This window comes from Coregonus lavaretus, assembly GCF_964263955.1.
Source record: "Coregonus lavaretus genome assembly, chromosome: 9".
Lineage (NCBI taxonomy): Eukaryota > Metazoa > Chordata > Actinopteri > Salmoniformes > Salmonidae > Coregonus > Coregonus lavaretus.
Genome location: NC_139996.1, coordinates 28,540,873 through 28,564,139, shown reverse-complemented (window position 1 = coordinate 28,564,139; position 23,267 = coordinate 28,540,873). Strand labels below are relative to the sequence as shown.

General features: G+C 44.2%; 1 protein-coding gene across 1 annotated transcript in view; it reads right to left on the bottom strand.

Moving 5' to 3' along the window:
• LOC311134772 (FERM domain-containing protein 4A-like) overlaps positions 1 to 22,876 on the bottom strand; it is a 54,789-nt gene extending 31,913 nt beyond the window's left edge. Inside the window, exons 1-3 of the mRNA XM_084168552.1 lie at positions 22,787 to 22,876; positions 13,209 to 13,274; positions 691 to 785 (exon numbers count right to left, since the gene is read on the bottom strand). Of these exons, the coding sequence (XP_084024678.1) occupies positions 691 to 785; positions 13,209 to 13,274 (161 nt within the window). The 5' untranslated portion in view covers positions 22,787 to 22,876. The remainder of the gene's footprint in view (positions 1 to 690; positions 786 to 13,208; positions 13,275 to 22,786) is intronic.
• Between the last annotated feature and the right edge of the window lie 391 nt (positions 22,877 to 23,267).

Below are 23,267 nucleotides of genomic sequence, written 5' to 3'. Positions count from 1 at the left end.
GGTTCGATTGGGGGGGGGGTGGGGGGCAGTATGAAAAATGTATGCACTCACTAAACTGTAAGTCGCTCTGGATAAGATTGTCTGCTAAATGACTAAAATCAATAACAAACAGTATTCAAGGGAATAGCAGGCTGGGACAAGAGTGTATGACTGGAAATAAAAGTTGTATATTTAAGCAATAAGGCCTGAGGAGGTGTGGTATATGGTCAATATACCACGACTAAGGGCTGTTCTTACACACGACGCAACGTGGAGTGCCTTGATACAGCCCTTAGCCGTAGTATATTGGCCATATATCACAAACCCCAGAGGTGCCTTTTTGCTATTATAAACTGGTTACCAACGTAATTAGAGCAGTAAAAATAAATGTTTTGTCATACCGTGGTATACGGTCTGATATACCAAGGCTGTCAGCCAATCAGCATTCAAGGCTCAAACCACCCAGTTTATAACAATACTTTAATCTGTCATCCTCTGGGCTCATATCCTCACTCCCAAAATATCATCAAATGTCATCCTTACATTTTAAACATACATTTCTCCTTTTATGATAAACAGGGTAGGGTGTAGTTACATCCCGTTAGAGGTGTGTAAGTGCTGGGCTGGAACAAAACCCTGCACATCACATATATCCCCAGGACCAGGACAGGACTACATACGTGGTGATAGTAGTGAACCAGAAGGACTTACGTTTCATCTGTGTAGGAGATGCCAAAATATTCCTTCTCCTTCAGGTTGAAGTGGGAGGCCACCAGATCCAACAGGTCCTTGGCCATTAGTTTGGGCTGCAGGGAAACACACAGACACATAGGTAGGGTTAGTATGGTGTGTTTGTGTGTGTGTGTGTATGGAGTCAGAGTGTGTGTGATTCTGTTTGTGTATGTACAGGTTGTATGTTAAGCTGAATGTGACTGTGTATTCTAATAGCTATTGATTTACTGCAGTGACTCAACGCTTTGACTGACACTGCTCAGGAGAGTGGAGGTGAGGGACGGGGGTCGTCTGAGAGTGACAGATGTGTAAGTGTTGCTGACAGTGCAGGTGTGTATAATCTCTCTCCCCGATCTACACTCCCACTGCAGAGTCACAGGAATGAGTAGAGAACTGTACCACAATATCAAGGTGGGGTATCACTCTTTGTTTAAAACAAAGACTATCTTACTCTGCGAGGGCCAGTGTGGGTGCAAGCTTTTGCTTAATCTAAAAGCAGTAAAACAGCTGATTCAACTAATCAACTAATCATAGTCTTCAACAAAGTTAAATATAGTAAGGATGTCTATGTTTTAGCCTCTGTCACGATGACATCACACGTCCATCCAAAGCCACTGAACACGGAAAAAGACGCATCATTGAAGACTTCAGGCTAAGACCTTGTCAGAACACTAACTGTTGTAAAGAGAGGCGGAGAGGAAGTCAGACAGAGAGAGAGAGCAGAAAGTAGAAAAAACGGAGAGAAAAAGAGAAGGAGAGGGCTAGGGGGAATGAGGGAGGAGAGAGCATGCGAGAGAACAAGAAATAATGAAAGACAGAAAAGGAGAAAGAGGGAGAGAAATATAAAGAGAAAAGACAGTGGCAGACACAGTGCTGCCATGTGCATGTGGTACGGATATTTAGAGAAAGAACCCCACCCTGGGGTTAAGCATTTGCGTGTCTCTGCCTGGCTACACTCACTGACAGCACAGCATCACTCACTCACTCACTCACTCACTCACTCACTCACTCACTCACTCACTCACTCACTCACTCACTCACTCACTCACTCACTCACTCACTCACTCACTCACTCACTCACTCACTCACTCACTCAGACAGACACACACACACACACACACACAACAAGCACACTACAAGCATGCACACTGCAAGCATGGACACAAGTGCACACACACATAAAAAAGAGCTACACCTACACAAGGATACTGCTACACAGAAAGACTCTGGATAGAGAGAGAGAGAGAGAGAGAGAGAGAGAGAGAGAGAGAGAGAGAGAGAGAGAGAGAGAGAGAGAGAGAGAGAGAGAGAGAGAGAGAGAGAGAGAGAGAGAGAGAGAGAGAGAGCGAGAGAGAGAGAGAGAGAGAGAGCGCAAGAGAAAGAGCTATCTACAGTAGCTATAAACCAGGGGTACTCAGCTACTATTAGAGAAGATACGGTCACACAAATTTCCTGGTGGCAAAGGTCCGGATGGATTTGTCATTTATCGGAATAGTAACAAACACCCACCTCGCAACCAATGCGACCCCAAACTGTTCAAACTGTTCACACCCCTCTTGTTGGCGGAGATAAAATGTTGCAATTTTAAAGCTCATTTCCTGTCATTCTACATGTTGCCATGTATTATGTGTGTTCATATGATACCTGAGTGACTCAACAAAATCAATGGGGGCGCCCTGGGGGTCGAGGCCCCTGGGCACATAATCTGGCCATGATAAATACAGGATTTAGATAGCTGGTTAACCTAACTTACCTATCTAGGTAACATGGGCTAGTAGTTGATCAACTGGACATTTCTGACAGGTTATAGATAGCTCTCTAAGGTCTGTAAGTGAATGACATAACAAGAGAAAAACTGCCCATGCACTACCAAATTTCAAAGTTCCACCTTGTGCATTGTACTATTACAACTCTCAACAGCAGTAAATTGAAAGCTCGACTGAGTACTGTACATGTATTGACCCCCGCGGTCCGTATTGACCCCGTTCTGGGTCTGGATCCAGACCACAGTCCGCCAGTTGAGTATGGCTGCTATAAACGAATGATGGTAATAGCCACAATTAGAAATACCAGCCAATATACAGTAGATAATATACTGTATAAATAAACTCTCTCTCTCTCTCTCTCTCTCTCTCTCTCTCTCTCTCTCTCTCTCATGTTGTAGTGTTCTACAGTGTATAATTGTAGTAATGAGCATTTTGGTTCAGTCTCAGACCTCTACAGAGACAGTTTCTCATTAACCAGTAGCCACGGCAACAATAGTCATTAGACCTGACTGGCCACACCCTCCTGGCTATAAATAACCAATTAGAGGAGATGTGGAGAGACAGACAGCACAGTTATGTCTGTTATGGGGGAACTATGAGAGGGGGTGGGCGAGGGAGAGAGAGAGAGAGTGAGAGAGTGAGAGAGTGGGAGAGCGCGAGGGAGGGAGGGAGGGAGGGAGGGAGGGAGGGAGGGAGGGAGGGAGGGAGGGAGGGAGGGAAGGAAGGAAGGAAGGAAGGAGAGCAAGGGAGAGGGAGAGAGGGGGAGGGAGGGAAGGAAGGAGAGCAAGGGAGAGAGAGGGAGGGGGAGAAAGAGAAAGAGAGAGAGACTGATATTGCTGCCTAGAAAACAGTAGCAGCATCCTCTCCTGAACAGAGGATATCAAATCAATTTTATTTGTCACATGCTTCGTAAACAACAAGTGTAGACTAACAGTGAAACACTTACATATGGGGCCTTTACAACAATGCAGAGAGAAAGAAAATAGAGAAATAATAGAAAAGTAATAACACGTAATAATAAAAGTAATAATAAATATACAATGAGTAACAATAACTTGGCTATATGGGTAACAGTACTGAGTCGGTGTGCAGGAGTACGAGGTAATTGAGGTAGATATGTACATATAACTAGGAATAAAGTGACTAGGCAACAGGATAGATGATAAACAGTAGCAGCAGCGTATGTGATGCGACAAAATGTTATCATGAACAGCAGCACTATAAAGATAAGCATGATTACCTGATAAGGCGTGTGTGTGAGGCGTGTGTGTGTGTAGATGAGAGAGTCAGAGTTTAAAAAATCACTCGCGGGGCGGTTTTGGTCTGCTGGCCGCCTGTTGCCCATCCCCTACCATAGACCAGACAGACCTGTGTTAATAATTATCATCAGCACCACAGGCCATTACACAGTCTACAGTAAAGCTGGGGCTGAGACAGGGAGACAGAAGGGGGAGGAGGGAGGAGTGGGAGGGGATGGCGTGAGGGAGAGGAGGACTGGAGCCACTACTGGGGCTGAAACAGGGACAACCTCATAACTTATCTTAATAACCCTGGAAGGCTGTGAGAGGTAAAGGTAGGCCTGTCAGTGGTGGTTACCAGGTAGATGTATTGGAGCTGTCTGATGGTTTTGGGTCCCAATGGATTCATTCCCAAAAACCCTTCCCTATTTCCCTTTCCTAAAAGGGGGAGAGCCTTTCCTCTATCCAGCTCACAGGAAAAACAGGAATAACATTGACATTCTCTATGGTCCCGTTAACCCCTCAACGGTCTACTGAACATCCGCCCTCCGAGGAAGAGAGAGAGAAGGGGAGAGAGGGGGAAAAGAGAGGGAGACCTGGTTTGCTGAAAGAATTATATGCAGATGCAGATATATGCAAATGGTATCTCTCTGTGTCTATCTATCCTCTTTTCTTTCCTCTCCTCAACTCCCTTCATATTTAATCTCTTTCTGCTTCCTCTCTTTCTCCTGGCTGAGAGGATGGAAGGAAGAGAGGATGAATATGTGGAGAAATATGAGGCTTAGAGAAAGAAAGAGGGAGACAGAGAGAATGAGAGAGAGAGAGAATAGGATAGCAAGAGGTGAAGATAGGTTGAGTTAAGCGAAGAAATGAGGGAAAGAGAAATCCTCCCTCATACAATGAAGGTTTATTAGAGACGGACTGAGAGACAGGAGGATCCGTTCTGCCATGTTAATCAGATCACACTGCATGCAGAGCTATCATCTACTCTCCTCTACTCCTCTTTCTCTCTTTCCTACTCACCTCGACCTACTCTCCCTGTCCTCTACTCTACCTCCTCTTCCTCCTGTCTCCTTCTGTCCATCCAGAACTACCTTCTACTAGTTTCTCTTTATTTATATATACTCTGCAGCAGCAGTAGGATTTAATGATGAACAGACAAGGTTGTCAACGATACCGAAGATGGTTAGGAGGAAAAGGGAGGGAGAAGGGTGCTCCATTGTTGTGATGAGACTGCTACGAAGGAACATTGTTAGTCTGAATTAGGGCTGTTACGGTGACCTTATTACCGCCACACCGGCGGTCACGAGTCATGACCGCAGTCAAGTTCCACGTGACCATTTAATCACGGTAACTAGGCTTCTCCAAAACTGCGCTCTGATGCTGTTGATGGTCATTAGTAGCCTTCTAGTAGATTTTTGATGGCCTCTATTAAAAAGAGGAGGATCCCATCAGCTTTCTACAGGCTAGGACTACTACAGGCATACACTACAAGTCAAAAGTTTGAACAAACCTACTCATTCAAGAGTTTTTCTTTATTTTTTACAATTTTTACATTGTAGAATAATAGTGAGGACATCAAAACTATGAAATAACACATATGGAATCAAGTAGTAACCAAAGAAGTGTTAAATAAATCAAAAATATATTTTATATTTGAGATTCTTCAAATAGCCACCCTTTGCCTTGATGACAGCTTTGCACACTCTTGGCATTCTCTCAACCAGATTCATGAGGTAGTCACCTGGAATGCATTTCAATTAACAGGTGTGCCTTCTTAAAAGTTAATTTGTGGAATTTATTTCCTTATTAATGTGTTTGAGCCAATCAGTTGTGTTGTGACAAGGTGAGGGGGGGGGGGGGGGGGGGGGGTATACAGAAGATAGCCCTATTTGGTAAAAGACCAAGTACATATTATGGCAAGAACAGCTCAAATAAGCAAAGAGAAACGACAGTCCATCATTACTTTAAGACATGAAGGTCAGTCAATACAGAACATTTCAAAAACGTTCTAAGTTTCTTCAAGTGCAGTCGCAAACACCATCAAGCGCTATGATGAAACTGGCTCTCATGAGGACCGCCACAGAATTGGAAGACCCAGAGTTACCTCTGCTGCAGAGGATAGGTGCATTAAAGTTACCAGCCTCAGAAATTGCAGCCCAAATAAATGCTTCACAGAGTTCAAGTAACAGACACATCACAACATCAACTGTTCAGAGGGGACTGTGTCAATCAGGCCTTCATGGTCGAATTGCTGCAAATAAACCACTACTAAAGGACACCACTGACAAAGAAATGATCAGTCTATCATTTTAATGGCAGGCTTATTTGAACCGTGAGAGACAGAATAACAACAAAAAAATCCAGAAAAACCCATGTCAAAAATGTTATAAATTGATTTGCATTTTAATGAGGGAAATAAGTATTTGACCCCTTCTCAATCAGAAAGATTTCTGGCTCCCAGGTGTCTTTTATGCAGGTAAGAGCTGAGAATAGGAGCACACTCTTAAAGGGAGTGCTCCTAATCTCAGCTTGTTACCTGTATAAAAGACACCTGTCCACAGAAGCAATCAATCAATCAGATTCCAAACTCTCCACCATGGCCAAGACCAAAGAGCTCTCCAAGGATGTCAGGGACAATATTGTAGACCTACACAAGGATGGAATGGGCTACAAGACCATCGCCAAGCAGCTTGGTGAGAAGGTGACAACAGTTGGTGCGATTATTCACAAATGGAAGAAACACAAAATAACTGTCAATCTCCCTCGGCCTGGGGCTCCATGCAAGATCTCACCTCGTGGAGTTGCAATGATCATGAGAACGGTGAGGAATCAGCCCAGAACTACACGGGAGGATCTTATCAATGATCTCAAGGCAGCTGGGACCATAGTCACCAAGAAAACAATTGGTAACACACTACGCCGTGAAGGACTGAAATCCGCAAGGTCCCCCTGCTCAAGAAAGCACATATACATGCCCGTCTGAAGTTTGCCAATGAACATCTGAATGATTCAGAGGACAACTGGGTGAAAGTGTTGTGGTCAGATGAGACCAAAATCAAGCTCTTTGGCATCAACTCAACTCGCTGTGTTTGGAGGAGGAGGAATGCTGCCTATGACCCCAAGAACACCATCCCCACCGTCAAACATGGAGGTGGAAACATTATGCTTTGGGGGTTTTTTTCTGCTAAGGGGACAGGACAACTTCACCGCATCAAAGAGACGATGGACGGGGCCATGTACCGTCAAATCTTGGGTGAGAACCTCCTTCCCTCAGCCAGGGCATTGAACATGGGTTGTGGATGGGTATTCCAGCATGACAATGATCCAAAACACACGGCGAAGGCAACAAAGGAGTGGCTCAAGAAGAAGCACATTAAGGTCCTGGAGTGGCCTAGTCAGTCTCCAGACCTTAATCCCATAGAAAATCTGTGGAGGGAGCTGAAGGTTTGAGTTGCCAAACGTCAGCCTCGAAACCTTAATGACTTGGAGAAGATCTGCAAAGAGGAGTGGGACAAAATCCCTCTTGAGATGTGTGCAAACCTGGTGGCAAACTACAAGTAACGTCTGACCTCTGTGATTGCCAACAAGGGTTTTGCCACCAAGTACTAAGTCATGTTTTGCAGAGGGGTCAAATACTTATTTCCCTCATTAAAATGCAAATCAATTTATAACATTTTTTGACGTGTTTTTCTGGATTTTTTGTTTGTTATTCTGTCTCTCACTGTTCAAATAAATCTACCATTAAAATTATAGACTGATCATTTCTTTGTCAGTGGGCAAACGTACAAAATCAGCAGGGGATCAAATACTTTTTTTCCTCACTGTATGTGGGAACTCATTCAAGACTGTTGGAAAAGCATTCCAGGTGAAGCTGGTTGAGAAAATGCAAAGAGTGTGCAAAGCTGTCATGAAGGCAAAGGGTGGCTATTTGAAGAATCTCAAATATAAAATATATTTTGATTTATTTAACACTTTTTTGGTTACTACATGATTCCATGTGTTATTTCATAGTTTTGATGTCTTTAATATTATTCTACAATGTAAAAAATGTCCAACCTTTTGACTGGTATTGTATATCCTACCTGGCTGGCATGAAAATAAACCACGGGAAAAGCATCCTCCATTCGCTATTTAAGTGCATAGATGACATGTTCCCCCCCACTGACAGGTGCATGATAATGGTCAGAATATTATGATGGGTGACAATATTATCACTTGTGAATGATGTATTTTCACTTGTGAAAGAAGGCAAGAAATAGCACATGCCTGTTTCACACACATCATCTAGCCTAGCCCATAGGCCTATATGTTTTGATAAGGTTTGTATCACAACTAAAGTGGCCAAATAACTCTTAAACGTAGCCTATAGACCTCGGACCCCTGGATCACGGTTAGAGAGCACATAGCCTACAGAGCCTAGTGAAACGTGTTCTTATAAGCCCAGTCATTGCGCAATCGCATGTGAAAACAGTCTTTTTTAATACGACAAATTACAGGGTAGCCTACTCTACTGACACTGACAAATAGATCAATAAAAACAATGTTGTCCATATAATAGGCCTATGAGAAAAGGGAGACACAAATATAATATGACGTCCATCTAAACTGAAGGAAGAAATTATTGTAAAAAAAACAAACTTTTAAGTAGCACTGACCCAACAATGATAAATAGTGAAGCTCTCTCCTGGTGCCAATAAATAGACTATACTGTTGTTCGCTCAATTAAATTGAGATTTTGATAACTAAAAGACAGATTAGTATTTTCATTGTCATGTCTTTTCAGCAATAACCATTTACTTTCCAAAGTATGTTTTCCTGCGATTGTATTTTGAAATATTGTGATATGCCTGGTTTAGCATCTCTACTTTTCATAGACAGTCACAACTCAACAATAATCTGCCCAAATTGCGTGCACTGCCTTTCTTTTCCGACTGTAGGTAATACGATTTAAAACAACAACTTAATTTTTAAAAGACACTAATGAGCCTCTACCAAATCATGCTTTAATAGCCTATTTTTATTTATTTATGTATAGACAGGAGTAGGCTAATTAGGCTATATAATTTTGGCAATTTATTCCATTTACTTCAGGAAAATCTTCCCCTAGCCTTATGGACGCACTGCCTATGCTTGCATATTAAAAATGTAACGGCACTTAACCGCCATTCGCAATTCGAGTGCAGGCTACGGATGACCTTTTTTTTTTGTGGGCAATTCTAAATAAAAAATAATTCCACTCATAGGCTACGTAAAGACCAGATTAAATTAAGAATAGTCTGATGGGTGAGAATATTGTCAAGTGCTTGTCCATTTGTGAATGAGAGACAGAGGAGAGCTCACGCCTTTCATGCAACTTTTTTCAAATTATCATTAGAGTCACATCATGCAGCATTAGAATGTATTAGAAATCAAAACATATAGCCTAACGTTTGTATCACATCAAAGGTTGCATAAATAACTCTAAATTAAGCATATAGGAAGACCTGTTTCTTTACTAAGTACTCAAATAGCCGCATGTGCGCACTCCCTTGGAAATCGTTTGGAGAAAATGTCCTTTCTATTTTATTCAGCTATGTTCAACTGTATTCTCCATACTATAAAATAATATAAAATAATGTGACAAAATTCTAAGCAAATCTGATCTACTAAATGAACTAGCGTAGCCCACAGCCACATGGCATAGCCATACAGTGCATTCGGAAGGTACAGTGGGGAAAAAAAGTATTTAGTCAGCCACCAATTGTGCAAGTTCTCCCACTTAAAAAGATGAGAGAGGCCTGTACTTTTCATCATAGGTACACGTCAACTATGACAGACAAAATGAGGAAAAAAAATCCAGAAAATCACATTGTAGGATTTTTAATGAATTTATTTGCAAATTATGGTGGAAAATAAGTATTTGGTCAATAACAAAAGTTCCTCAATACTTTGTTATATACCCTTTGTTGGCAATGACACAGGTCAAACGTTTTCTGTAAGTCTTCACAAGGTTTTCATACACTGTTGCTGGTATTTTGGCCCATTCCTCCATGCAGATCTCCTCTAGAGCAGTGATGTTTTGGGGCTGTCGCTGGGCAACACAGACTTTCAACTCCCTCCAAAGATTTTCTATGGGGTTGAGATCTGGAGACTGGCTAGGCCACTCCAGGACCACTTCGTTGCCCGGGCGGTGTGTTTGGGATCATTGTCATGCTGAAAGACCCAGCCACGTTTCATCTTCAATGCCCTTGCTGATGGAAGGAGGTTTTCACTCACAATCTCACGATACATGGCCCCATTCATTATTTCCTTTACACGGATTAGTCGTGCTGGTCCCTTTGCAGAAAAACAGCCCCAAAGCATGATGTTTCCACCCCCATGCTTCACAGTAGGTATGGTGTTCTTTGGATGCAACTCAGCATTCTTTGTCCTCCAAACACGACGAGTTGAGTTTTTACCAAAAAGTTCTATTTTTGTTTCATCTGACCATATGATATTCTCCCAATCCTCTTCTGGATCATCCAAATGCACTCTAGCAAACTTCAGACGGGCCTGGACATGTACTGGCTAAAGCAGGGGGACACGTCTGGCACTGCAGGATTTGAGTCCCTGGCGGCGTAGTGTGTTACTGATGGTAGGCTTTGTTACTTTGGTCCCAGCTCTCTGCAGGTCATTCACTAGGTCCCCCCGTGTGGTTCTGGGATTTTTGCTCACCGTTCTTGTGATCATTTTGACCCCACGGGGTGAGATCTTGCGTGGAGCCCCAGATCGAGGGAGATTATCAGTGGTCTTGTATGTCTTCCATTTCCTAATAATTGCTTCCACAGTTGATTTCTTCAAACCAAGCTGCTTACCTATTGCAGATTCAGTCTTCCCAGCCTGGTGCAGGTCTACAATTTTGTTTCTGGTGTCCTTTGACAGCTCTTTGGTCTTGGCCATAGTGGAGTTTGGAGTGTGACTGTTTGAGGTTGTGGACAGGTGTCTTTTATACTGATAACAAGTTCAAACAGGTGCCATTAATATAGGTAACGAGTGGAGGACAGAGGAGCCTCTTAAAGAAGAAGTTACAGGTCTGTGAGAGCCAGAAATCTTGCTTGTTTGTAGGTGACCAAATACTTATTTTCCACCATAATTTGCAAATAAATTCACAAAAAATCCTACAATGTGATTTTCAGGATTTTTTTTACTCAATTTGTCTGTCATAGTTGACGTGTACCTATGATGAACATTACAGGCCTCTCTCATCTTTTTAAGTGGGAGAACTTGCACAATTGGTGGCTGACTAAATAATTTTTTCCCCACTGTATTCAGACCCCTTGACTTTTTCCACATTTTGATACATTTGTTACAGCCTTATTCAAAAATTGATTATTTTTGTATTTTTTTCTTCAATCTACACACAATACCCCATAATGACAAAGCAAAAACAGGTCTGTAGAAATGTTTGCAAATGTAAAAGAAATAAAAAATGTTAATATCAGATTTACTTAAGTATTCAGACCCTTTACTCAGTACTTTGTTGAAGCACTTTTGGCAGTGATTACAGCCTCGTGTCTTCTTGGGTATGATGCAACAAGCTTGGCACACCTGTATTTGGGGGAGTTTCTCCCATTCTTCTCTGCATATCCTCTCAAGCTCTGTCAGGTTGGATGGGGAGCGTCGCTGCACAGCTATTTTCAGGTCCCTCCAGAGATGTTCGATCAGGTTCAAGTCTGGGCTCTGGCTGGGCCACTCAAGGACATTCAGAGACTTGTCCCGAAGCCACTCCTGCGTTGTCTTGGCTGTGTGCTTAGTGTCGTTGTCCTGTTGGAAGGTGAACCTTTGCCCCAGTCTGAGGTCCTGAGTGCTCTGGAGCAGGTTTTCATCAAGGATCTCTCTGTACTTTGCTCCATTCATCTTTCCCTTTACCTTACTAGTCTCCCAGTCCTTGCCGCTTAAAAACATCCCCAAAGCATGATGCTGCTGCCACCACCATGCTTCACCATAGGGATGGTTCCAGGTTTCCTCCAGACGTGACGCTTGGCATTCAGGCCAAAGAGTTCAATCTTGGTTTCATCAGACCAGAGAATCTTGTTTCTCATGGTCTGAGAGTTCTTTAGTTGACTTTTGGCAAACTCCAAGCGGGCTGTCATGTGCCTTTTACTGAGTGGCTTCCGTCTGGCCACTCTACCATAAAGGCCTGATTGGTGGAGTGCTGCAGAGATGGCTGTCCTTCTGGAAGGTTCTCCCATCTCCACAGTGTAACTCTAGAGCTCTGTCAGAGTGACCATCGGGTTCTTGGTCACCTCCCTGACCAAGGCCCTTCTCCCCCGATTGCTCAGTTTGGCCGGGCAGCCAGCTCTAGGAAGAGTCTTGGTGGTTCCAAACTTCTTCCATTTAAGAATGATGGAGGCCACTGTGCAGAAATGTTTTGGTACCCTTCCCCAGATCTGTGCCTCGACACAATCCTGTCTCAGAGCTCTACGGACAATTCCTTCGACCTCATGGCTTGGTTTTTGCTCTGATGTGCACTGTCAACTGTGGGACCACATATAGACAGGTGTGTGCCTTTCCAAATCATGTCCAATCAATTGAATCTACCACAGGTGGACTCCAATCAAGTTGTAGAAACATCTCAAGGATGATCAATGGAAACAGGATGCACCTGAGCTCAATTTCGAGTAAATAAGATATTTCTGTTTTTTATTTTTAATACATTTGCAAAAATGTCAAAAAAACTGTTTTCACTTTGTCATTATGGGGTATTGTGTATAGATTGATGAGGGGAAAATGAATTTATTCCATTTTAGAATAACGCTGTACCGTAACAAAATGTGGAAAAAGTCAAGAGGTCTGAATACACTGTAAGGACAACTCAGAATATGCTGAGTTGTTCTTCTGAGCTGTTCTTCTGAAACACGGTACATTTTCTACATATCGTTTCTTTAGACCTGTCTAAAATAAATAATGGATTTATTGTGATGGTGTAGGCTATATTAAATGGATTTATTAGACTTTCTGAATATGACTTCCAAAGGTCTGCATCAGTGGCTTGTAGGCTATGCGTGGAAGCCAGGAGATGCTAAAAGTGTTTATGTTAAATAATCAATTACCGTGAGACCAGCAGTTATTTGCATGACAATCACCGGCTGACAGAATGTCATGACCACCACAGCCCTAGTCTGAATCAGTCCTTATTACAGAGTGAGTAGGGACAAGGGAGAGCAGAAAGAGGTGGAGGTGTGGGAAGTTTAGGAGACCAAGGGGGTTGAGAGTCACAGTTTAGGACAGACAGACAGAACTGGACGTCTGACTGACTGACGGACCGACTGGATTTCTTAACAAGAGAGGGTGCCTGTGTGTGTGGAAGGATCAGGTGAGCAAAAGACGGAGCAGTGTCATCTAGTCAGCAGTAACTGAGCCCCTGAGGAGAAGAGCATACACACACACACTGCAGTCTCCTTATCCCTCCTCCTTAAGTGTGTGTGGGTCTATGTATGTGTGTGTATGTGTGCATGCGTGGTGTGTGTACCTGTACGAGGAGCTCTAGCTTCCTGTCGTCCAGGAGATGGACCTGACATCGCCGCCCCTCCGTCATCTGAGAGAGAGAAGGAGAGAGAGGTGTTAGGTTCTAAACAAACAGAGTATAAACTCAAACGGACGACTAGAAAAAACTCAAACCAAGTTTATTCTACCAATTGGATGCTTCAGCTGCAAACACACGTATACATTATCAAACAGGCATTTATATGTCAAAACGAGACTAGGGGTGTAACTGCTCAGAACTGTCCATGTTTCTCAAAACGGCCTACATTTTTTCTTCGCGGTCGAGCGGTCTGGTAGCAGTTCCTCTTCATCCGGTCACTTCTCCATTATGTTTATAAGTGACCTTCTGTTCACCTTCCTCAACAGACTTTGGACATACATTCTGCTCCCCTTTCCATACACAAAGTTCCTCTTCCCCATTCATTGAAACATAACATATGGATTGATTATGCAGGTAACATTATCAATAAGGTCTAATATAGTTACAGGAATAAGTATATTTCAAGCTAAAACTCAACAGAGGAAAGGGATTAGTATTGCAGTGAACTCAGTGGGCCTCAAACCTGCAACCTTTGTTTGTCAGTCCAACATCTTAACACTAGCGTTGCAATATGGATTCAACAGTAATACTTTTTTTTTCACCTTTATTTAACCAGGTAAGCCAGTTGAGAACAAGCTCTCATTTACAACTGCGACCTGGCCAAGATAAAGCAAAGCAGTGCAATTAAAAACAACAACACAGAGTAACATATGGGGTAAACAAAACATAAAGTCAAAAATACAACAGAAAAGATATATACAGTGTGTGCGAATGTAGTAAGTTATGGAGGTAAGGCAATAAATAGGCCATAGTGCAAAATAGTTACAATTTCGTATTAACACTGGAATGATAGATGTGCAAAAGATGATGTGCAAATAGAGATACTGTGGTGCAAATTAGCAAAATAAATAACAATATGGGGATGAGGTAGTAGGGTGGGCTAATTTCAGAATGGCTGTGTACAGGTGCAGTGATCGGTAAGCTGCTCTGATAACTGATGCTTAAAGTTAGTAAGGGAGATAAGAGTCTCCAGCTTCAGAGATTTTTGCAGTTCGTTCCAGTCATTGGCAGCAGAGAACTGGAAGGAATGGCGGCCAAAGGAGGTGTTGGCTTTGGGGATGACCAGTAAGATACACCTGCTGGAGCGCAGACTACGGGTGGGTGTTGCTATGGTGACCAGTGAGCTAAGATAAGACAGGGATTTGCCTAGCAGTGATTTATAGATGACCTGGAGCCAGTGGGTTTGGCGATGAATATGTAGTGAGGGCCAGCCAACAAGAGCGTACAGGTCACAATGGTGGGTAGTATATGGGGCTTTGGTGACAAAACGGATGGCACTGTGATAGACTACATCCAATTTGCTGAGTAGAGTGTTGGAGGCTATTTTGTAAATGACATCGCCGAAGTCAAGGATCGGTAGGATAGTCAGTTTTACGAGGGCATGTTTGGCAGAATGAGTGAAGGAGGCTTTGTTGCGAAATAGGAAGCAAATTCTAGATCAAACTTTTGATTGGAGATGCTTAATGTGAGTCTGGAAGGAGAGTTTATAGTCTAACCAGACACCTAGGTATTTGTTGTTGTCCACATACTCTAGGTCAGACCCGCCAAGAGTAGTGATTCTAGTCGGGTGGGCGGGTGCAAGCAGCGTTCGGTTGAAGAGCATGCATTTAGTTTTACTAGTGTTTAAGAGCAGTTGGAGGCTACGGAAGGAGTGTTGTATGGCGCTGAAGCTCGTTTTGAGGTTTGTTAACACAGTGTCCAATGAAGGGCCAGATGTATACAAAATGGTGTCGTCCGTATAGAGGTGGATCTGAGCTTCACCAGCAGCAAGAGCGACATCATTGATATACACAGAGAATAGAGTCGGCCCGAGATTGGAACCCTGTGGCACCCCCATAGAGACTGCCAGAGGTCCAGACAACAGGCCCTCCGATTTGACACATTGAACTCTATCTGAGAAGTAGTTGGTGAACCAGGCGAGGCAGTCATTTGAGAAACCAAGGCTATTTAGTCTGCCAATAAGAATGCAGTGGTTGACAGAGTCAAAAGCCTTGGCCAGGTCGATGAAGACGACTGTGCAGTACTGTCTTTTATCGATCGTGGTTATAATATCGTTTAGGACCTTGAGCGTGGCTGAGGTGCACCCATGACCAGCTCGGAAACCGGATTGCATAGCGGAGAAGGTACGTTTGAATTCAAAATGGTCGGTGATCTGTTTGTTAACTTGGCTTTCAAATACTTTCGAAAGGCAGTGCAGAATGGATATAGGTCTGTAACAGTTTGGATCTAGAGTGTCACCTCCTTTGAAGAGGGGGATGACCGCGGCAGCTTTCCAATCTCTGGGGCGCTCAGATATTACGAAAGAGAGGTTGAACAGGCTAGTAATAGGGGTTGCGACAATTTTGGCGGCTAATTTTAGAAAGAAAGGGTCCAGATTGTCTAGCCCAGCTGATTTGTAGGGGTCCAGATTTTTCAGCTCTTTCAGAACATCAGTTGTCTGAATTTGTGTGAAGGAGAAGCGGGGGGGGCATGGGCAAGTTGCAGCGTAGGGTGCAGAGCTGGTGGCCGGGGTAGTGGTAGCCAGGTGGAAAGCATGGCCAGCCGTAGAAAAATGATGTTGAAATTCTCGATTATTGTAGATTTATCGGGTGGTGACAGTGTTTCCTAGCCTCAGTGCAGTGGGCAGTTGGGAGGAGGTACTCTTATTCTCCATGGACTTTACAGTGTCCCAAACCTTTTTGGAGTTAGTGCTACAGGATGCACATTTCTGTTTGAAAAAGCTAGCCTTTGCTTTCCTAACTGATTGTGTATATTGGTTCCTGACTTCCATGAAAAGTTGCATATCGCGGGGGCTGTTCGATGCTAATGCAGTAGGCCACAGGATGTTTTTGTGCTGGTCAAGGGCAGTCAAGTCTGAGGAGAACCAGGTGCTATATCTGTTCTTAGTTCTGAATTTTTTGAATGGGGCATGCTTATTTAAGATTGAAAGGAAAGCACTTTTAAAGAACAACCAGGCAATAATGCACTAATAACCAAAAAAGTACAACTCACAACTGAACATGTGAACAAGGGCATGTCGTCTTTACTCCTCCTCTCAGCATAGAGCACACAGACACACACGCAGCGCTGTAGAATGTTTAAATTCACCTTAGACTTAACAAGGTTAGCTGAGCTGAAAACACAATAGGACAATAGATTATATTTCCTGTGTGTGTGTGTGTGTGTCTTCCTGCTGGAAATATCTGACATATTTCTCCAAAATGGGGAAGTCCACCAACAGCTAGACAATCAGAGCATTAGACAGACATACCTTTCACTTTCCCTCCTCTTTCACTGTATTATCTATTGTGTTCCTAATGTGTGTGTGTCTGTGTGTGTTGGCCAAAACTGTCATTACTACGCTGCCAAGTTCGGGTGTAAACATTGAAGCAGGTGGGACGAGAGTACATCAGACTGATACACACACTATCCTTTCCAACGCAATGTTGCTAGTCTGCAAGCGTCTGTTATTGTGTGGTCAAGTCAAATCAAATCAAATGTTATTTGCCACATGCGCCGAATACAACAGGTGTAGACCTTACAGTGAAATGCTTACTTACAAGCCCTTAACCAACAATGCAGTTTTAAGAAAATAAAAAAAAGTGTTAAGTAAAAAATAGATAAGTAAAAAATGTAAATAGCAAATAATTAAAGAGCAGCAGTAAAATAAAATAACAGTAGGGAGGCTATATACAGGGGGTCCCGGTACAGAGCCAATGTGTGGGGGCACTGGTTAGTCAAGGTAATTGAGGTAAGATGTACATGTGGGTAGAGTTAAAGCATAGATAATAAACAGAGTAGCAGCAGCGTAAAAGAGGGGGGTGGGGGGGCAATGCAAATAGTCCGGGTAGCCATGATTAGCTATTCAGGAGTCTTATGGCTTGGGGGTAGAAGCTGTTAAGAAGCCTTTTGGACCTAGACTTGGCGCTCCGGTACCGCTTGCCGTGCGGTAGCAGAGAGAACAGTCTATGACTAGGGTGGCTGGAGTCTTATTTTTTTTAGGGCCTTCCTCTGACACCGCCTGGTATAGAGGTCCTGGATGGCAGGAAGCTTGGCCCCAGTGATGTACTGGGCCATACGCACTACCCTCTGTAGTGCCTTGCGGTCGGAGGCCGAGCAGTTGCCATACCAGGTGGTGATGCAACCAGTCAGGATGCTCTCGATGGTGCAGCTGTATAATTTTTTGAGGATCTGAGGACCCATGCCAAATATTTTCAGTCTCCTGAGGGGGAATAGGCTTTGTCGTGCCCTCTTCTCGTCTGTCTTGGTGTGTTTGGACCATGATAGTTTGTTGGTGATGTGGACACCAAGGAACTTGAAGCTCTCAACCTGTTCCACTACAGCCCCGTCGATGAGAATGGGGGCGTGCTCAGTCCTCTTTTTTTCCCCTGTAGTCCACAATCATCTCCTTTGTCTTGATCACGTTGAGGGAGAGGTTGTTATCCTGGCACCACACGGCCAGGTCTCTGACCTCCTCCCTATAGGCTGTCTCATCGTTGTCGGTGATCAGGCCTACCACTGTTGTGTCGTCGGAAAACTTAATGATGGTGTTGGAGTCGTGCCTGGCCATGCAGTCATGGGTGAACAGGGAGTACAGGAGGGGACTGAGCACGCACCCCTGAGGGGCCCCCGTGTTGAGGATCAGCGTGGCAGATGTGTTGTTACCTACCCTTACCACCTGGGGGCGGCCCCTCAGGAAGTCCAGGATCCATTTGCAAAGGGAGGTGTTTAGTCCCAGGGACCTTAGCTTAGTGATGAGCTTTGAGGGCACTAAGGTTTTGAACACTGAGCTGTAGTCAATTAATAGCATTCTCACATAGGTGTTCCTCTTGTCCAGGTGGGAAAGGGTAGTGTAGAGCGCAATAGAGATTGCATCATCTGTGGATCTGTTGGGGCCGTATGCAAATTGGAGTGGGTCTAGTGTTTCTGGGATAATGGTGTTGATGTGAGCCATGACCAGCCTTTCAAAGCACTTCATGACTACAGACGTGAGTGCCATGGGTCAGTAGTCATTTAGGCAGAATATCTTAGTGTTCTTGGGCACAGGGACTATGGTGGTCTGCTTGAAACATGTTGGTATTACAGACTCAGTCAGGGACATGTTGAAAATGTCAGTGACGACACTTGCCGTCAGCGCATGCTCAGAGTACACGTCCTGGTAATCCGTCTGGCTCTGCAGCCTTGTGAATGTTGACCTGCTTAAAAGTCTTACTCACATCGGCTACGGACAGCGTGATCACATAGTCATCCGGAACAGCTGATGCTCTCATGCATGCTTCAGTGTTGCCTGCCTCGAAGCAAGCATAGAAGTGATTTAGCTCGTCTGGTAGGCTTGTGTCACTGGGCAGCTCGCGGCTGTGCTTCCCTTTGTAGTCTGTAATAGTTTTCAAGCCCTCCCACATCTGACGAGTGTCGGAGCCGATGTAGTACGATTCAATCTTAGTCCTGTATTGACTCTTTGCCTGTTTGATGGTTGTCAGAGGGCATAGTGGGATTTCTTATAAGCGTCCAGGTTAGAGTCCCGGTCCTTGAAAGCGGCAGCTCTACCCTTTAGCTCAGTGCAGATGTTGCCTGTAATCCATGACTTCTGGTTGGGTTATGTACGTACGGTCACTGTGGGGAATATGTAATCGATGCACTAATTGATGAAGCCAGTGACTGATGTGGTGTACTCCTCAATGCTATTGGAAGAATCCCAGAACATATTCCAGTCTGTGCTAGCAAAACAGTCCTGTAGCTTAGCATCTGCGTCATCTGACCACTTCCTTATTAACCGAGTCACTGGTGCTTCCTGCTTTAGTTTTTGCTTATAAGCAAGAATCAGGAGGATAGAGTTATGGTCAGATTTGCCAAATGGAGGGTGAGGGAGAGCTTTGTATGCGTCTCTGTGTTTGGAGTAAAGGTGGTCTAGAGTTTTTTTTCCTCTGGTTGCACATTTAACATGCTGGTAGAAGTTAGGTAGAACGGATTTAAGTTTCCCTGCATTAAAGTCCCCGGCCACTAGGAGCGCTGCCTCTGGATGAGCGTTTTCCTGTTTACTTATGGCCGTATACAGCTCATTGAGTGCAATCTTAGTGCCAGCATCGGTTTGTGGTGGTAAATTACCAGCTACGAAAAATATAGATGAAAACTCTCTTGGTAAATAGTGTGGTCTACAGCTTATCATGAGATACTCTACCTCAGGCGAGCAAAACCTTGAGACTTCCTTAGTATTAGATTTTATGCACCAGCTGTCTGTAGCTCAGCTGGTAGAGCACGGCGCTTGTAACGCTAAGGTAGTGGGTTCGATCCCCGGGACCACCCATACACAACATTTTTTAAAAATGTATGCACGCATTACTGTAAGTCGCTTTGGATAAAAGCGTCTGCTAAATGGCATACTATACTACTACTACTACAAATATACACAGACCGCCACCCCTTGTCTTACCGTAGTCAGCCATTCTATCCTGCCGATGTAGCGTATATCCCGGCAGCTGTATGTTATCCATGTCGTCGTTCAGCCACGACTCGGTGAAACATAAATAAGATATTACAGTTTTTAATGTCCTGTTGGTAGGATAACCTTGATCTTAGGTCGTCCAATTTATTTTCAAATGATTGAACATTGGTAATAGGATTGATGGAAGAGGCAGTTTACTCGCTCGCCGTCGGATCCTTACAAGGCACCCCGACCTACGTCCACGATATCTCTGTCTCTTTCTCATGCGAATGACAGGGATTTGGGCCTTGTCAGGTGTCTGTAGAATATCCTTCGCGTCCGACTCGATGAAAAAAAAATCTTCGTCCAATTCGAGGAGAGTAATCGCTGTCCTGATATCCAGAAGCTATTTTTGGTCATAAGAGACGGTGGCAGAAACATTATGTACAGAATCATTTACAAATAACGCGAAAAAACACACATAATAGTACAATTGGTTAGAGGGCTGTAAAACGGCAGCCATCTTCTCCGGCGCCATCACAATGATGTGGGAGTGTGTGTGCGTACATGCATACATTATGTGTGTGTCGGTGTGTGTCTGTGTGTGCATATGTGGGTGTGTGTGTTAGTGTGTGTATGTGTGTGTGTATTGCACATGTGGACTGTGTTTGCAGTGTAACAGGAAGAGGTGACCCTGCGGAACACAAACTCTTCAGGCCCCGCCCACATCCTCACATCTGGGGGAGAGGAGGGAGGGAGAGGAGGAGGAAATGGGGACAGGGGCAAGAAGGAAGGGAGAGACTGGGAGAGAGAAAAGCCATAGCACCAGAACCCCAAAGGGGTGATATGGGTTATGTGTCGTAATGTGTTTTTAATGTGCTTCCTATCTCCAAAACATGTCACATCAGACACACACACTAATGTGTTCTCTATAGTTGTCCATCTCCAAATCACACACACACACACCTCCAGTAGCCCCTTCAGACACAGTAACATGTTACACACACACAATGGGAGCGAGCTCGGGACTGCCATGTGAAGTCATTCGTTTTTGCATGGTAGCAGGTTTGTGAATTCCTTTTAGCCGTGGGAACCCTTTTCCACCCCTATTGTTTCCCAGAGACAGCGAAAGAGAGAGTGGACAGAGGGCAGGTGGACAGTCAGCCATCACCTATTGATAAACACCCTGAGTCATCCCCCTGGCACCTGGCATAGCTCTTCTGGCGCACCTCTTATAACATAGGATCTCTATACCAGATGTTCCTGTGACTTGTGTGGGCAGTGGGTACACCTCACCATGTTCTCACTATAGCAGTAGGGTGAGAGGTGAGAATTGGCAGCGGGCTGAGGACAGAGAGAGACAGAGACAGAGAGAGACAGAGAGAGAGAGGGATAGTTCAGCACTGTTTCAACACACATCCCTGTGTGAATTCTGCCCTGAGGCTGCTGCCAGTGTATGTGTGTGTGTGTCTTTAGGCTGCAGGCTCCAGCTTCCTTTGATGGGTTTTGTGTCCCTCCCACTCAGTTTAGAGTGGCTGCACCCACACTCACACACACCCTCCACCTCTCCCAAGAGCTGTCTTCTCCATCTGGCTAATAATAGGAGAACCTTTGTCATCTGAAAGTAGGTTTTCACACTATATCTTAGTGCAGGTACCTCTACTAGCCTACAGTGTGTCTCAATCCACGGTCCGCTTTGTTATGTGTTGCATTCGTTTTAGTTGCTGTGACATGTGCACTATGCAGCACTATAGGCCACTCCCCAGGTCCTGGAGTTTAGTTCTCCCACAGACTCAGAATGTAGTTGTAAATGAGCCGTCAGTCAGCCATAGTCTGGTCTGTGTGTATATTCTCCCCAAATGACTCCTCTGCTTTCCCAAGATTTCCTAATACCAGTCAGTCCATGCTGCCTGTTCAAGATCTCCCTGTCTGGACAGAGATAGATTAGGATAGAGATCACTGGCCAGAAATCTGCTGACCGCTGAGACCTGCAGTGCAGACAAAGATAAGGCTGCAGCACACAAACACACACACAGACAGCTGGCTGTTTTATCTACATACAGGCAGCATCCATTTTCTGTCTCTGTTATACTAAACTACACCAGTGAATGTGGAAGCTTTGCTTAAGGCACTAGGGGAGAATATCCACCACAATAACAGGTACAGTTACAAATCACTGGCTTAGGCCTATCTGTTTAGGTAACCCAATCCAAGGATGAAATGGTCATTAAAACTATACAATATTCAGTGATATAAAAAAAAATATTCACTGAGAATTGAAGGCTACAACATGCAACAAAGTTTTGACACTTACTACACTGAATGGTTGTGAATGTTACCAAAAATAGATATAATGTTAGCCAATTCGCACTGAAACATCATGAGACAGCAGTCAGATCAAATCTACTAGGAACACAAGACCATTGTTGTTTTGAAGCAGGTATTTCCATAACACAATTACTACAGCAATTGAAAGTGCAGTCTACATGGACTGTCTAGTTATGATAATAACTATCTGTGACTGTAGCACGAGTTGAAGCACATAACGTTCTTGTTGTATCATTGTTGCCCTAAACTGGAAACACAATCTCTGCCACTTGGTATGCAGGCTGTCTTTACACGCGCACCATACATAACAATATAATAACACAACAAATCACATGGGGAATAGACACGCTGCTAGTCCAGTGACTGGGGCAGCGTTGTGAGGTTGAATCAGTAAACAAGCTGTAAAGTGAATGATTCACTCGCCGACATGTTTTACCCATTACAAGACAAGTTTGAATGCATCCCTTGGTAGGCTACAGAGGATGGCTGCCTCTGGTCACATCGGTGGACAGGGCAGAAATGATGGCTTGTTTGCTGAGCTAGTTTGCTAGTGATTTCATTTTAGATAAGCTATTCGGTTCTAGCCTACCCAACGATATGTCAAAACACAAACCCGCATTTCGGAATAGACTATTTGGACCATGTTAATTTACACATGCACACATGGTCGAATAATGAAAGCGGCCGACGTTTTGATATGGGGTGATACAGCAGAAAGGCGAAGATCGACGTTTACCTTTGATCAATGTCACGGTCGATCAGACATAAAATCCCACACGGATGTTTTAGATTTGTCGAGGCCGAAATAATCCCAATAAAAGATGCATTAAATCCAGTTGGTAAAATCCTTGTTTCCCCGGCCTAGAACGGCATCAGCATCCATGCAATAGTGACCGGTGCAACTCACACAGGAGAAGAGTTGCAACCTGATTCCCGTTTTCCGTTAAACCGGTCTGACAACGGAGCCAAGACATCCCATCCCATCTCCTTCTGAAAAAGCTCTCTCCCACACATAACGCAGCGACGCTGGCCCGCTTCCAACCAGCAGAGCTGCACCGTTCAATGGCTCATCCTCCCACCGAAACAGAGGGCTTCTCCCCGGCTGCTCAGACCATCCGACCACCTCCTCTCTCCCTGGCGACGCCGGCTCCCAGCAGAAACGCTATGAAAATGCAGAGGGCAGCGGTACCAAAGGAAGACATTGAGGACCGAAGGAA